This window comes from Molothrus ater, chromosome 10, assembly GCF_012460135.2.
Source record: "Molothrus ater isolate BHLD 08-10-18 breed brown headed cowbird chromosome 10, BPBGC_Mater_1.1, whole genome shotgun sequence".
Taxonomy (NCBI): domain Eukaryota; kingdom Metazoa; phylum Chordata; class Aves; order Passeriformes; family Icteridae; genus Molothrus; species Molothrus ater.
In genome coordinates, this window is record NC_050487.2 from 11142600 (window position 1) to 11159182 (window position 16583).

The 16583-nt window shown below is 36.2% G+C and overlaps 1 protein-coding gene across 3 annotated transcripts in view; it reads right to left on the reverse strand.

Moving 5' to 3' along the window:
• Nucleotides 1–16583, reverse strand: part of XRN1 (5'-3' exoribonuclease 1) — a 38403-nt gene that overhangs the window by 20713 nt on the left and 1107 nt on the right. For all 3 annotated transcript variants that reach the window (XR_008508547.1, XM_036388497.1, XM_036388496.1), the window contains exons 2-20: nt 14736–14968; nt 13349–13446; nt 12896–13005; nt 12685–12795; nt 12370–12452; nt 10008–10095; nt 9717–9885; nt 9441–9508; nt 8071–8205; nt 7049–7112; nt 6201–6306; nt 5476–5565; nt 5163–5319; nt 4693–4812; nt 3835–4004; nt 2909–3029; nt 2719–2817; nt 1538–1641; nt 896–1027 (exon numbers count right to left, since the gene is read on the reverse strand). Coding sequence is in view for 2 of the 3 variants with exons in the window: in XM_036388497.1 (XP_036244390.1) it covers nt 896–1027; nt 1538–1641; nt 2719–2817; nt 2909–3029; nt 3835–4004; nt 4693–4812; nt 5163–5319; nt 5476–5565; nt 6201–6306; nt 7049–7112; nt 8071–8205; nt 9441–9508; nt 9717–9885; nt 10008–10095; nt 12370–12452; nt 12685–12795; nt 12896–13005; nt 13349–13446; nt 14736–14968 (2258 nt within the window). In the remaining variant the exon portion in view is untranslated. The remainder of the gene's footprint in view (nt 1–895; nt 1028–1537; nt 1642–2718; nt 2818–2908; nt 3030–3834; nt 4005–4692; nt 4813–5162; nt 5320–5475; nt 5566–6200; nt 6307–7048; nt 7113–8070; nt 8206–9440; nt 9509–9716; nt 9886–10007; nt 10096–12369; nt 12453–12684; nt 12796–12895; nt 13006–13348; nt 13447–14735; nt 14969–16583) is intronic.

The following is a 16583-nucleotide window of genomic DNA, read 5'->3' on the forward strand; positions in this document are numbered from 1 at the left end:
TATAAATTTGTAGCTCTCTAGCCTGTCAGTATTCATAGCTACCATTTTACCATAGCTACCATTTTTCTGTTAGACAGAAAGACAAAATAAATTCCTTGGCAGCTCCAAGCTGGAGGTCCAAGGTTAGATTCTCTGGGAAGCCAAGGTTGAAACCAGCTCTTCAGGACACATTTTCATTAACAAAGTTTAGCTCCTGTCTAAGGGGAGGAGGGGGAGGAATTCAGAAAGGGTTGAACTGAGGGGGAATTACCTCATCACTTATGTCTCTAATTGGGGATTCTTGTCAGTTATGCTAATTGGCTAAACACATAAGAATTGTATGTGCTTTATGGTCCAGGTGCATCTTCAGGTGCTTTCCATCTAGTGTGCTGTGCACCTCAGGATCCTTAGAAAGTAACCCCTTTTTATACCCCATAACTGTGTCTAGCTCGTGATTTCAGGACCAGCAAGGAGGCATCAAAACTACAGTAACTCATTTATAGTCTGCTGAGCACCCACACTCTAGAAGAGCAAGAGCTGTACTCAAGTTTAACAAAGCTAAGCTATTTGAGTTGCAAGTTGGTTCTGTATTACTTCATTCTACACGCTTCCTACAACTGAAGATTGCTAACACCAGAACAGAAAATTGAGAGGGAGAATAAATATTGAAACTCATTCACTTTAGAGTTCTTTTGTAACAGCATCTAACTTTAGTTACCTCAGAACAGACTCCATATATTCTGAAATTTCAACATAAGCTCTTTTATGTTGCTGTTTTAAATTTAAGCAGACTTGATTAACCTTTATCATCAAGTATGCAGCAGCTCTTCTGTGCTACTTAGGTCTGCAATACAGGAACAAAACACAGCCAAGACATAAAATGCAAAGCTACACTTTAATTTTTGAAGTTACTTACTGCTCTGAAATGCCTTGAACTTCTTTTACCCACATGCTTTGCTCCTTATCTCCAACATAAGCCACTTTTGTTGGGGGCACTGCATTTCCCATGTAAAGCTTCTGTGTGCCATGTGGTTCTTCCAAATAAAACCTGGAGAATATTATGACAGATAGGAAATTTAACCAAGTAAGATTAACCTAGCCATAACCAATTGTGAGCAAAACTGAAAATAGTTAGAAATGACTGTTAAGAAAAAAAAAAAAGAAAACTTGTGGAAGACTTGCAGCATTGTTTTCTCTATCCCTTCCCCAACAGGCCACACAGCATGTTTTTAATAAAAAATACCAGTACATGTGCTACTAAAGGAGGACTGTATAGAAATGTTCTCTGGGTGGATTTCTGGGCATGCCTTTTTCCCTCAAAACTAAGAAGGAGCTCTCCCAAGCTTCTACACCTATGACAAACAGTGAAAGACTAGATTGCCACAGAGGCAACCAAACCCCAGAACAATGTTAAACATTCTTCACCAAGCAGCTTTGTTACATCTGGACTGACTGGTTGTTAGTTTTACAATAAAATCAAAAGTTCTGTGCTGCCCAAGGAACTTAATTTGAAAAAAACCAGTAAGACAACATAGAACTACATATCATGTAACTTTACTTAGTTTCTCCATCTGACACTGCAACAACTCTGGCTTCTTCAAGGTGGGGCCAGTTAACAAAAACTCGTTTTCCAAGTACCGAACTGGCAACATTTTCGACCATCTGAAAAAAACCCCAGAATTATTATTACTAATTGTTTAACATACTAGAAGATTTTTGTTACAGTACTTTCAAGCTGTTTTTGCAATAAAAACTACAGTAGTTTAATAATAGATTTTCTTGCAGAATAAAAAACTCATCTTACTAAAATATATTTGATACAGATTACATAATCCTGATTAAAAATGTGGCTCTTAAGATGTTGCACGTGTTACTTGGAAGACCTGGCATAATTTGTATGTCTCATAGAGGTTTGCTAAGTACTTCTTTTGTTAAATGACTTAGAACTATTTGTGTCTCTGAGACACAACTAATAAAATGATCATTTGAGATTACCAAAGTATTTTGTATGATATATTTCACTTATATATCACATAGAAAAAAAGGAACAACTTTTATGCCCACAACTTGCTAGCATCTGTAAATTCAGCCTCACATTATGCTCTTTTTTTCTAATGAGTCTCTGCTATTTTTTAAGATATTAATTGGGCCTATTTGATTTTTCTTGCCATGTATCTTGAATATGTACTCTCCCTATCCCTCTACTGTAACATTGTATCATACTATATTGTTTTCATCCTCTCTCTTATTTATTTCTGATTTTTTTTCTGTTCTGCACTTGTCATTTGCTACTCTGACTCTTCTCTCTGATTCCCCTATCAAAGAGCCTCATTAGAGCAGAAGGTGTTAAGTCTGCTTTGTTAATTAAAAGGAAACACTTTTTCTTTTTAAGTGGTCAATCTTCAGTCAGACAAAAGACAAACACCACTGCTCTGGAGACTGTTCCTCTGCATTTACACCTTTGATTAGCCACCAGTACCCAAGAACATCTAAATGCTACCACAGAGAAAGGTCAGAAACTCAACTAAGGACACTGATAATTCATATTGTGAAGTCTGGAAAATGATAAATTATTTTAGCAGATGCCCAAAATTCTAGACTGTTTCCCACATGAATTCAGCATTTAAACACCTCAAATCTGACCATTTAACAAATTCAGACTTCTTAGCAAGTATTTTGTCCAGCTGTGGGGTATTTTTTTGTTTGGTTTTGGTCTTTTGTTAGGAGCTGAACGCTTACCTGATCCTTTGAGTTCTCATCAACTATGATCTCCAACATCATGTTCTCTCCATGGCTGCTTTGCTGAAACACTTGTACACCACTTTTTTTAAGATAGAACTGGGTAAAAGCAAAACAGCATATAAAACTCGAGCTCTTACATAGTTATCTACTACATACAATTGAAACGTTGGAAGAGAAAATTTTTTACCTTATGTTTAATGTGCTTTAAAGTAGGAAATCCACAAAAATACAATGCACTCTTGTTGATTTTAGTTATCTTATTGTGGGTTATTTCTACATGCCAAGCATCCAAAGGTATTGTTTTATACCTAAAAAAGAAGTGGCACAACATTTGCTCATGCACATTGTCCTATACCTCTAGAAAAAAATCATTACTCGTTCACTCATGAATTGACAAACCCTTTGCTTTCCAGCAACTAATTTATGTCACTTGGAATATATAGAAAGGACTATAAAATCCCTGTGCTACTGCTGCAGAGGGACTATTCATGAGGAAAAAGACAAAACTTCAGGATATATGGAAACTCATTCTTAAATGATTTAATTACTGAATTGTAGCTAGCAATGGTTCTATATGGTATCATTCATCTTCACAACTGTCCATTCTTTACCAACTGTAATCCAGCAGCAGGCATTCCTCCTCTAGTCTGCTTTGACTACTGTTAAGCTTATGTTTCCATTTCATCTTCAGTTTGTGTGAAATAAAGCTGGCTACTCTCAATGAGAAGAAGGTGAAAACCAAATTTGTGTTCAATTCTCTGCACCAGATCCAAATGCTTACATTGAAAAAAAACCACTCTGGAATTAGCATGCCAGTAAATGATCACTATTTATCAGATATTTGTACCAGTTTTCATCCTCTGTCATACAAAGTTTAGTCATTCTTTGGATTGTTCTTGACAACTTAACACTGGTTTATCTGTTTTGCAAAGTAACATCTGAAGGGACAAATACCTTTACTGTGCCATTCAAAGCAGGCAACATCTAATTCAATATTTTTCATTTCTCAGTTTACATATTGACATATGCAAGGTTTGGTTAAAATGTTAGTAAAAAATCTAAAAATCCTCCAACTGCTTTCAGCCTGCTCTAAAATAGTTACCCCAGCATTACCTTGTGTGGCATCGTTCTATTGCAGGGAATTTCTCTGGCCATGGTGACAGGTACTGGAACTCAGCATCTTTGTCATACCAGTACATCAAGCAAGCACTGTGAGTGTTTCTTCGTTTCTCCTCTTCTTTTAGGCCCTTATTACAGGATTCCATGGCCTGCAGCAGTCGTTTCTAAATTTTAGAGGAATTAGCACATGTGAAACTGGCAACAAAAATTAGCATGGAAAACACCACACTGGGAAAGTAACCCAAGAAATCCAGATACCCCATGTGCTCAGTGTCCAGCTGCAGCCTCACCCTTTCTCATGGCCCAGATCAAAATGCTCCCAGAACAATTAGCATGGAATGGCTTTGGAGAATAATCACCTTTCTGCAAGCCTATTTCCAAAGGGTAGCCTTGTCTAACACTGCTGTCCTAAAGCAAAGTACTGTTTTATTACTCTCCATTAATGCTTCCCTAATACTGGTGTTCATGTGAAGGATTTACTGAAAAAAACCTTTTTTTTCAAGTGTTTATTTTATCTTTCCTGCAAATGCTCTCTATTTTTATATGTACATAGGAACAGAATATTTTTCTCAAAGAAACTGAACCAAAATATGTGAATAGCTGATTAAAAACATTAACAACACCAAGTCCACATCCATTACTTAGGACTTCTGCCACCTAAAACTAACTTTGCTTGTGGTTACTTAATCTAGACTTACTCCCCAAGCAGCAAACATTTTTATTTTTTTCTGTGGTGTTATCAAGTGTTAATTTAAACTTCCACTTAATTGCATGTCTACCTGTTGATAAATTAAGAAATTCAGAAGTTTTGTAATGCAGCTTTTATGGACAGCAGATGCTGAAAGAACTTACCTCATCAATAAAGGGGATTAATACTACAGCTTCCCATTCCTGCTGTTTACCATTTAGGTCAGTTTTAAAATCAGGTGGATAATATTCTATAATAGGAGAGTCTTGACTAGTCATCAAATGCTAGGAAAATACAACAGAGATGATATCAAAGGCAATTTAGCAGTAATTGTAGGAAGTGACAAAGGAAAGCTGGTACTAAAACCAATTCAATGCTGTACAGGAATGAAACACTTAACTGTTCTAGCTGGAAATTGCTGAGCAAATGTAAAATTTTGTATTTATTTCTAACTTTACAATGCACTACATATAGTAACAAGTAGAATATTTAACCATACATCTAAAATGTAGAGATAGAATTTAATTAACAAGACATGCACTAAGAAATAAACCACTAAGAATAGAGTAAAATAAAATAAAGCAGACAATGAGTAAGCAGTAGATAGATAATGCAATTTAATTCTAGATCTTACCTGGTAACATTTAGGTAGCAGATCTTTGCTAGCTGCAGGAAGTACAGCAAGAAGCTGTTCAAATGGCATGAAAGGTTTTCCAAGCTCAAACTTGATTTTGAGTTCACTGATGTTGTGAATATCTGACAGGTAAGGTGCATAATGATAAGGGTAATACCTGCAGGTTAAAAAATCCCCTAAGTGACATGACTTAATTAGAACACAGCAGTGTTCACAGATTAGAAATAAACCAAACTACATTAAATGTTCCCAGCATACAAGATGAAATACCACTCTATCTTTCAGCAGTCTCCCATTTAATGTTTTTTCTTACCAGCTCCATGATTGAACTCCATGGTAATAATAATGCAAAATCCATTGTATTGCCTGGACATAACATTCAGCTTGATCAGCTAAGAAGGCACTTGAAAGAAAAAGGAAAGATAACTATTAGTTTTCTCATTTTCACTGGTATATAGAAAGTACTTAGCACCTTGTACATAGGGATGAAGGTAGAACATTTTGAGAACCTAATAATACCATGATTTTCTAGATTCATTTCCTCTCTGGTCCTCAAATACTTATTACAGAAAACTTGATTTGCAGCTCTTGTTGCATTAGGCAAAATCACCATTGCAGTACTCTGCCACGTGTTCTCTGCTTTTGACATGGGATGAATATTCTGTCTTTACTGGAATCAATGTTGAGGGTTGGAAGGGACCTTACAGATCATCTTGTTCCAACCCCCTGCCCACCTTCTATAGACCAGATTGCTCAAAGCCCCATCCAAGCCCTGGCCTTGAACACTTTCAGGGATGGGACACCCACAACTCCTCTGGGAACCTGCTCCAGTGCTTGCCACTCTCACAGCAAAGAATTTCTTCCTTATTATCTAAAGTGAACCTACCCCCTTTCAGTTTGAAGCCACTATGCCTTGTCCCATCACTATGCACTCTTGAAAAATGACTCTAATACACATTTACAAATGTATGCCTCCAATACATATCTACAAAGGCTTGCCTTCAGCATTTAGGAATAAAAAAAGAAGTACACACTTACTCAGACACTACTTCTACACCCATTTTAGTCATGTAGTAAGTTCTTTTGTATTGCCTAAACTCAGTTTCAAAGAGATCATCATCTTCTGGTTCATCTTCCACTGTGGCTGGAAAACCAGTCATGAAAAAAAGGGATTAACATTCACTTCTCTAATACAGTAAAGGTTTGAAAACATTCACTTCTGACATAATGCCTTAACTGTACTCCTCAATTCAAAACTATAGGTACTCACACCTTCCTTGCATTGAAAGTTACATGAAACAATCAAACAAAATCTTTACCCAGAGAAATTCTGGAATTTTTAAGACAGGCAACCCATTTTTTAGCCCAATTACAAGAAAAGAGAAGATAACATAAGCCATCATAAAAAAGTCTGAGAAAACATTAAAAAGAATTTTAAAATTTAATTATGTTTAGCAACATCACCTAATATTATGCAGTAATATTCATACATTTTTGACAATGATTTCAGAACATGAGTAAGAAACATTTCCTACAAGAAGAATGAGTTTAAAACCAACCACAACCAAAAATCCTAAAGCTATACAAAAATCTGTTCCCTTGTCCCCCCATCTATGAAAATACCTATGCATACAATTATCAAAACCATAATATTGTTGAAGGTTTGTTCATTAATTCCTTTAACTCATCATGGAAATACAGGGCAGGGAAGAAGCACCTCTAAAGCTTTAGCCCCTCTCTCTCACCAGAGCAGTTCCACTTCCCAACAGATGACTGCATGTCTTGCATTCAGAGTAAGCTCATCTCTGACATGCAATTCTTACAGCTCTTTAAAATCTATACACACATTTTTTGTTGTGCGTGCATGAAAAATTATTTGCACTTACTTTTAGGGGTCACTTCACCTTCATTTTTTTCTAAAGCAGCCAAAGATATAGAATTTTCCTGAGCCTATTAAATTAAGATTTGAGATAATGTAAAAATACAGGTTAATATACACAAACCCCATTCAAAACTTGCAATTCAAAATGCTACAAAATGTCAAAATGTATAAATATTATTTATTATAAACCCCATTTCCTTCTCTTACATTTGCTTCAAGAAAATTATTTAAGCAGACAAAAAAGACAGATCAGACAAAAGGAGCAGTGTCAAAACATTAACTACTTCTCAAAAAATCCTGAATATTTGTGTTCCAAAATGCTACTCTTTCCAAAATTGCTCTGTACACAAAGAACAGGATAACAATATACAAAGACAGATTAAATGCAGAGGAATTTTCTCCTGCTACTCTCCACTCTGCTGAAGCATATAGTGAAGGGCAGTCAGTGGAAGTGGTGGTGGGGAACTTGACACTGGGGCAGAGACAGGATGCTGGTATGTAGTAGTACACACGTATACAAGGTGCTGCTTCTTATTAATTGGTTATATCTAGAACTGCAAGTTTAATACTGATCTGAGATAGCTCACCAATGAAATTGCTTGTTCCCTATTTGCTGTCCAGTAGTTAGCCAATACCAAGACATACATGAATGTTCTATCAGTGTATCTGAAATATATGGAACTTGCAGCAGACTATGCATTAAAAATTAAGATTACCAAGCGTAGCAGGTTTGATCATAACACACACAAAAGTTAAGTTCTGCTATTTTTGAAGAACAGCAAAGCATTAAATACAGGTTTACAAGACTTTTAAAATCATGAGCACCTGCCCCTGACTGAACCACTTCATCACCCACAACCAGCAGTGCATACAGGCAGAATGCAAACTGTTACCATTTACTACCTTTTCTGGTTTGAAAAAAATCTCAGAACAGAGGCTTATGCCACTGAATTAGTCTAAGATTAAATTACTGATTTGCAAAAAGTAACATTCCTATTTCTGATATTGTGCATATAATACACTGACCTTTTGTTTCTTTTGTTTATTTTTTCTGGCTTCCTCTGCTGCAATCCCAGCTGCTTCGTTGAGGTATTTATTGCCCACTTTACTTTCAAACCATTTTAGGTCAACAAAGACTTCACTGAAGTGCTCACGATCAAACTGTGAGATGAAAGTAAGTTGGCAAATATTTGAGGGATGTTAAATTTAGAATGCCAGATGAACAATGTCTTTTCAGTACATGCATTAGATTACATCTAGAGTAATCTGTACAGAAACATTTTGCCCTAGAGATACAACTAAACTGATTAGATTAACACTAAAAATCCTATTTCTCAGCAATTTGTAACACACAGCCAAGCCATATTTTGTTTTCTTTCAGTATGGCAGCAAGGAAAACAAAACAGAATTAAATAACAAAAAAGAATTAAATAACTTCTACACTTCACTATCAACTCTAGCAGTGCACATGTAAGGTCTGGTTAATACAGCCTTGTGCCACGGATCTAACATTTTCACAGCTCTATCCAAGAATCAGGAAATAAGGCTGAGGCAGGGACAACAGATGATCTCCCTCTTTTCAAGTTCAGCAGAAGGTTTAATCCTTTCCATTTCTATATGGCCTATACCCTACCTCATCTCTAGGATGGATTACTGCACTAGCACTTAACAAGATTCCCTTCTGTACACTAACTACTTAGTTCATGAACAACACTGATGCCTGCCTCTCAGAGAGGCTCCTTGATCTTTACTAGTGATTTTCATAAAAAACTTGAAAACAATTCTCCCCCTCCAAGACCTTCAAACACCTTGCTCCTCAGGAAACTACAGCAGGGGAAACAAAGAATATCACTGTGTTCAGCAAGCTTTAAGAATACACAGAAATCACAGACAATTCTGAGCTGGAAGAGACCCACAAGGATCATTGAGTCCAACTGGTATGTGAGCAGCCCTAGAGGGATTGAACTCAGGTGAATTGCTGGCACCTGCTCCAGAGGGACTGAACCCACATCCCTGGCAGTACTGGCACCTGCTCCAGAGGGACTGAACCCACATCCCTGGCAGTACTGGCACCTGCTCTAACCAGCTTTGCCCAGTACTGCCACACACTTTGATGGGAAGTGAGTACCATGATTCTACTGGTGAATTCTCATTTGACTTGCAGTATCAAAAGCACTGTGCTAGCTAAAGCACAGATGAAATGATTCAATCTTTTTCCTCTTATGCTATAAGATCAGACAAGAACTGATCAGATTCCATCTGTTCAAGCTATAACAGCTGATTAAACCACCTGTAAAACACAGCCATTAACAGTTCATTACAACTACAGTATGGTGTATTTTAGGGTACCATACTGAGTTTAAATTCAACACACCATACATTTCAAAGTTACTTACATCTGACAATCTTGTAAGATATTTCTCAAAACGTTCTAAATTCAGATGCCCATTTTCATTGATGTAACCTGTTGAGAAAATTAAGTATGCTTTTGAAATAACAATTCAAAATTTTAAGATTTGCATTTAAATGATGCACAGGTAATAAAATGTGATCTTGTCACCTCTCTAAGGAAAGTGTAGTAATTACCAAGCATTCTAATGTGAAAAAAAGGTCAATAAATACAAATACATCAATGTTAATGATTCTACTTTCTAGAACTGAACTTTTCTCACCTCCCAGTTCTGGCAAAATAGCCATGTATGTTCTATAAAGTAGCGGCAGTGCATCATGATTAATGTGTAAATGAGGTAGATGAGGAATAAAATCATTTCCTACAAGGAAACCCATTAAGATCCAATCATCTATTATCCTTTCAATATCATATTCAAAAGAAATCTTGTCCTGGAGGAAAAAGAAAAAGGATAAAAGAACAACACTCAGAAGTATACTTTTTGTTGTCATTTTTGCATAAAGACTTCACACATTCACACATTTTTTCCCCTCTCAGCTCCATTAGAACTTACTTTTACTGGAGAAAATTCATAATCAATATATTCTCTCATGAGTGATAAGTGCAGTAAATGAAACGTGGTTTCCTCTGGTGCACACACTCTGTAAATTATTCAAACCACCAAGTTAATTATTTATAAACACACTTTCAACATTAATATTAATAAGTCCAAGGTTACCCAAACACAAGAAATTTTACTAGGATTCTATCTTTGTAGAAATAATGTATTAACATTTCCTTGAATCTATTTTGAGATTATGTATAAAATTTTGCAGTAGCATCTTCTGAACACCAGATGTGATTGTATAGAGAAGAACTAACTTAGAGAACAGCTGTGTGGAGTTCCAAGCTGCAGTAACTATTTCCTAGATCCTTATCCCATTGCTCAAAAAAGAGACAAACTAGTCTAACTTGGCACCAAGCCTCACCATTTTAGTGTATTTTCTAACTGAATGAGAACAGAGTACACGAATTTCCATCTAAACCAGCTGGGTTACGTTTGTAGTAATTTGAAATGCTTCTTGTAAGAGATGAATATGCTCAACTTGAAAATATGCTCTGTATGTATCATTTCATGGCTTCAATGCTGCACTAGAAGAACAACAAACTTACTGTTTGCTTATGGCATAGCCAACACATATTCTGCCTTCCCTTCTTCTCTTCACTAAAACTACTCGTAAAAACCCTAAGCCAACATTAGCCCCAAATCAGTTAATACCTACACCAAAAGATTAATGAGCTAAATGATGCATTTCCAATTAATAAAGGACTATTTCACCTTGTAGACACTACAACTAGCTGAGACCACCCAATGACAAACCAGCATAAATACTTGTGCATTCACACATAAAGAGAAATTTCAGAAATGATCCCAAAGGAACATGTGTGTGATAGCAGCCTTCAGATGCAGGACAAACTCATGTAAGACAAACTCTGAGCTACACTGGGCTTCAGAATCAATTGTGCCATTTTTAAAATGCAATTTTCATATTGGTATTAAAGAACTCTGGCAACCAGGTTGATGCCATAAGACTCTAGAGACATTCTGCCCTTACTCTTCATTGCACTGGACTTTGAAATCCTGATAAGACTAGCAATTTCTCTCAATGAAAAAATTCATGGAGAGATATCAATTTGCATGTATTTTTAGGATTTTTAAATTTCAAACTGTATCCACAAAAGCGACAATATGACAGAAGGCAATTCCTGTAACTTACAGAAGTGAATTCTTGTAATGAGCAAAATTATTCAGAAATTACAACATGGAACAATGCTAGGGGGGTGGAGGGGAATAAATAACACTTTGCCTTTTGATTTCATACTTTCACTAATGAATCTTGCAAAAATTCTTATTTCACATTATTTTGTTTTATTTCACATTATTTTATTTTATTTCACATTATTTTATTTCACATTATTTTATTTTTTAGAAAGGTAAAACCAAGGTTTCACTTTGATTGGATGTAAGGTCTTTAAAAATATTGCAGTGCTGCATGCCAACACTACCCATGAGTATTAGTGAAATGTTGACTGCAAAGACTGACAAGAAAGCATATTTCTGATGTTCATCATATTGTCCTTGGCAATAAAATATTCCTTTATTAGCAAAAATTACACATTTATCTAAACATTTATGATTTAGCCTGTGTTATCCAAAATCCTTAGTGTCAGAAATGTTTATCTGTGTCTCTCCCATCTTCTACCTTTATGTACCCAATATATGCTTAAAGGTCCTTCAAAGAAGGAACCCAGCCCCAGTAACAGTTATAAATTATTCCTCTATTACTACAGCACAGCTCCAGGTACACACACAGCTCTGGAACAAGTCACCATCTTCTGATTGTCTGTAGAGCATGAGTTACATCAATTGGGCAGACCCTGAATAAGAGCATCTACCCAGCCATTTGCAGAGAGCTCATTTTAGTAATTATCCCAGTAATTCACGTTTATGCACAAAACCTCAGATATATATACATATACACATATATACATTTTTGAAAGTTAATATCAGCATAACACAGTTATGGAAACAACGTCAATACACGCCAGGCTGCTCCACTATTACATGAAGAAAAAAGTAAAACACACTAAAGTTTAAAGGATTTTTTTATCAGCTGTTTTGACAGCATCCATTTTTTCATGTAAACCAATTGAAATGCACAATTCAGCATGTTGATTTCTCTAATTTCATGACTATTCTAACCCAAAGAATAAACTAAAATACTGTGCTTCATTAAATTACTAGACTTCATTAAATTACTATGCAATCAATAAAAGAAAACCCAAATCACCACACACATCTGTTTTAGTCACCCAGTATGTTTTGGATTTCATTTCATCATAAATAAAATAAGAGTAAAGTTAAATCAATTCACCTTTGAGCCTTTTTACCACCAAATCTGACTTCTTCTCTTAAGAGCGCAAAGTGTGCCTCATGACTTGTTAATCCCAGCATTATCTATTACAAAGAGATATCAGAAAGATCTTACTTTTTACATTTTTTTAAACCTTTCAAACAGTATAAAGAAATTTTGGTGCTTGGTTTCATTACAAATTCAAAAGTTTGCAGGAATACAAAACGACATGCTTGTTTCAAATAATTTTAAAATCCTATGAGTTTAGGAAGAGATCAAAAATGTAGACACTTGACAAATCCCTGTTGTTGTTTGTATTATCTTAATTGCACATACCAAGTCAGCATCTAAGCCATAGAGACAGTGTCTTGTGTTTGGATCATGATGGGGCTTTGCTTTTTCTGATCTGATGAACTCCATAATTTTATGCTCACCTTCCCCTGGGGTCTGGACATAAAAAAAAAAAAATCAGAAAAAAAATCAGCAGTAAGCATTACCCTATACAAATAAATGTATTTAAAATAGGATAGTAAGAAAATATAATGACCTCATGGCCTGATAAATAGACTGTTATTCCTTGCCAGGATTTGTCTGTGGAAATCTTCATATTTACAAAATATTTAAGATGCTCATTCAATCTGGCCATGAATTCAGTTCCTGAAAACAGAAACATAAGTTAAAGTTTTTCAGTAGTTTGCATTTACATACAGAAGTATTAAAAAATGCCAAAAAATAAAACTTCTGCCAGAGATGAAGGGGATGACTGGTTTCTTTCCTATGACATTTCACTTTTTACATAGTAATCTAAAAAATTTTTAGAATGAGACAATATTCCAACCCCACTGAATGTTACTAAAACTTTTGTACAAACTGACTTAAGCCTTTATTGATTCTGCCTTCTATTTTTTAAAAAAACATGCCTAAAGATAGGAAAATAGTACCAAAATACAGATGACAAACCATAAACACCTAATTTTAAATAATCAACAAGTTATCTTACCTGGTGTAATACAGTTGGAGTCAAATCTGGCTTCTGTAGGGAGAGTTTCTCCCTTTTCCAATGCCTTTTTTATTTTGTCCTCTGCCTCTTTTGCTGATCTAAAATAAAACAGCATTGGAAAGAGAGTAGAGAACAAATCTTCTTATTCAAATGTTAATATCCTAAGTACAGCTTTTTGGCAAAATATAGTTGAATATTTAGAGTGCTTAATAAATAAAAAAGGAGAAAAAATTAATACATGAATAGTTTCAACTTATTTATGATACAACTAAGGTGGCTTAAAAATAGCACTTTTTTCATAGAAATGTGACAATCTGTTAGTATTCAAATGCAGTCAGCATTCACATTACAAAGGTGATCATACAATGGTTGATCACAATGAATGGCTATTAATGTTGAAACTACAGGAATATTTGTTATCTAAACGTCTGAAAATGCTACCCCAGAACAATAACTGCTGTTAAACAGAGTTAAACAAAGTTAACAAAAGTTAAACAAAGCAGCAGGTGTGGAATTCCAAGGGAGTCCCAAGTGAACAATTTACCGTGCCCAGGAATGGAGAAATTAACAAATATCACGCTAGACTTTCTTGGCCAAGAATTTCCTATTTCTGGTTTATTTCTGAACCAGAAATAAAGTAACCACCAAAGTCTTTGGTTTTTGTCTGGCTCTCAATTCTGCTACAATTTTCTATTTAGAACTCTTAATCTCTGCTTCCTCTCAATCTCCTTTATTCCTTAAAGAAAAAAATACATCAAAAACCAAATCACAAAAAAATTCACTTGCTTTTCTCTTGTTCCTTTGCTGCAGCTTGTTTATGCAGCATTTCACTCATCATCCTGGTACTGTCAGACCACTGGCTATTTTTCCTTATAGCAATCTTTAAAAAGCTTCCAAATCCCCCAAAACATCAGTGCAATTCTTAATGTACTTGTAGCTCTGTATCTGAGCTAGCTGGGTAACTGGTATTAATTGGAAATCAGTTTCATTAGAAACTTGACTTTTTCTATGACTTCCACTACAGCTACCAAACAGGCATATCTAGAACTAGCATTCATAAATATCAAAGACTCTCACAGGTTCTGAAGCATTTGGAAACATCTGAAAGAGCTCCACTGCAGAGCTGTTTCACACAAAATTTCATAAGAGAAAGCTCCCTTGTCACCAAGTGCCACATACACAGAGAAAAATTTACGTAACAAAGCAAGCTTTCCTTTTGGAATCCTGATTTTAACATTTTACAGGTAGTTTCCCTCATTCAGTTAAAGCTACTGTCAAAGGCACAACCACTCACCATCTCTTTTACTTTGCATGGCACACATTTCAGTAAGTGGGTTCTTTTAAGTGTTTACTATTCTCAACACAGAGTCAGAACCGATCTTCTTACCTAAAACGTCTCCCACGCTGCTGATTCATTTTTGCTCTTGGAGCTACTCCATCAACTGCCATGAAGAAAACCTTCCTTGGTTTAATAATGCGAAACAGTACTTCCAAATAGTGAAAAATATTGGCAAAAATCTTATCTTCTGAGATTCTGAAGTGGACATCGTCATCATTTGGATGTGAACACTGATGTATAATGCCATTCATGTCCAGGTACAAGTTGTCAAATTCTGGAATCTGCAAATGCCACAGTTAGCACCACTTGGTGAATGCAGCCACTGCCCAAGGCACACCTGAGAGCACTCTGGAAATGACCGAGGTGGGCACCTCTGTGAACCTCCTGCACACCAACAGGCAGAGTAGGAGTATCTGGGTTTGCCTTCACATGCAATCTGTTACTACGATTTTCCTCTGTGAGCCAAGTCAGCTGAACAGATTCCTACTTTATCCTGGCTGTTTCTGGAACCTCAGGACTTTTGTCCCTTTGCTCAGACTATCTTCTACATTGTAAAATGGAAAAGCAAACCAAAACCACTGTTTTCAGGAAGATTTTTTCTTCGTTTTGTAAGCCTGCACATTTAACCGATTCAAACTTTCATAGCTGCACTACAAACAATAAAAACTGAGTATGCAATTTCCAACAATATTTCCAAGCAAAGCTGGCTTAAGAACCTTTACAGTTCTTCCCCTGTTCAGCAGCTCCTACCCCAACCACTGCATGCTGTCTCTTCAGCTATGCTTGTGAGCATCTTTGAGTCTAGAGTGGAAATTAGCACCAAAAGCAGAGAGTGGGCAATAATAACATAAATTTCTTACCCAGGCTTTCTTTTTCCATCTAGTCCTCTGCTCTTCTAACAGCCTTATCTACAGCAGTTACACTTTCTTTTAAAGGAAAAAGAAAGCCCTCCCAAATGTACACAAGCAACATACAGAGAACAAACACTGGTAAATGCATGACACAAAGGGGTCAGTACTACCTCGGTGTTACCAAAATGCACCACAAGAGCAACTGACATTAAACACATCTATTCCCTAATCCCCCAGTAAAACTGAGCACAAAATGCCCCCACCATCACACCTCGGAAAAGGCACTGCCAGCTTGTTACAGTTTTCTATAGCACTGCTGCTGACACATCTTTAAAGTCACCTTGTTGGGCTTGCATTTATCCTCCAGATGCAAGAGAAATGTAACTGTCTTAGAAAGAAGAAATGGTGAAGAGAAGAAATTCGAGGCAGGATCAGGAATGATCCCCACTCAACTGCTGTAACTAGTCTGCTGTTGCACATCATGATCTTTAGTATGGTTAAACTCAGTAACCAAACTGCTCTCCATGCTTTCAGCTAAATGAGCAGGGCAGTGCACAGACAGCATTTTAAAGAGACAAAAACTAAAGCTTTTACATGGAAACAACAGACATGAAAGGTCCTATATTTTCTTCAAGACACACAGCTATGATTTAACAATAATGCTGCTTTACATAGATAGGCCTTTCAATTTGTTGGTTTGGTTTCGTTTCTTCTACTCTTAGCATATAATCTAGATGCCAATATGTGTCAGTTTGTATATTCAAGTGACCTGGAAGGGTTAAGTCATGTTTACTGTTTATCTGAAGAGCTCTAACTGCCTCTTCTAAAAGGCATCAAGGGTAGCACCCCTTGCTGCCAATCCCCTGGTTAGAGCAGACACTGCTAGCCTCCTCAGCTTGCCACAGTTCCTCAGCACAAGTTTAAAGATGTGTGAGCAGCAAAGGCTTCTAAGGAAACAGCAGGAAAGGCAGCATAAACTGCTGCTGCCCTGCTACACAGATAGCTTGAGACACTTCAGAGAAGGCCAACAGATCATAAGCAAAGT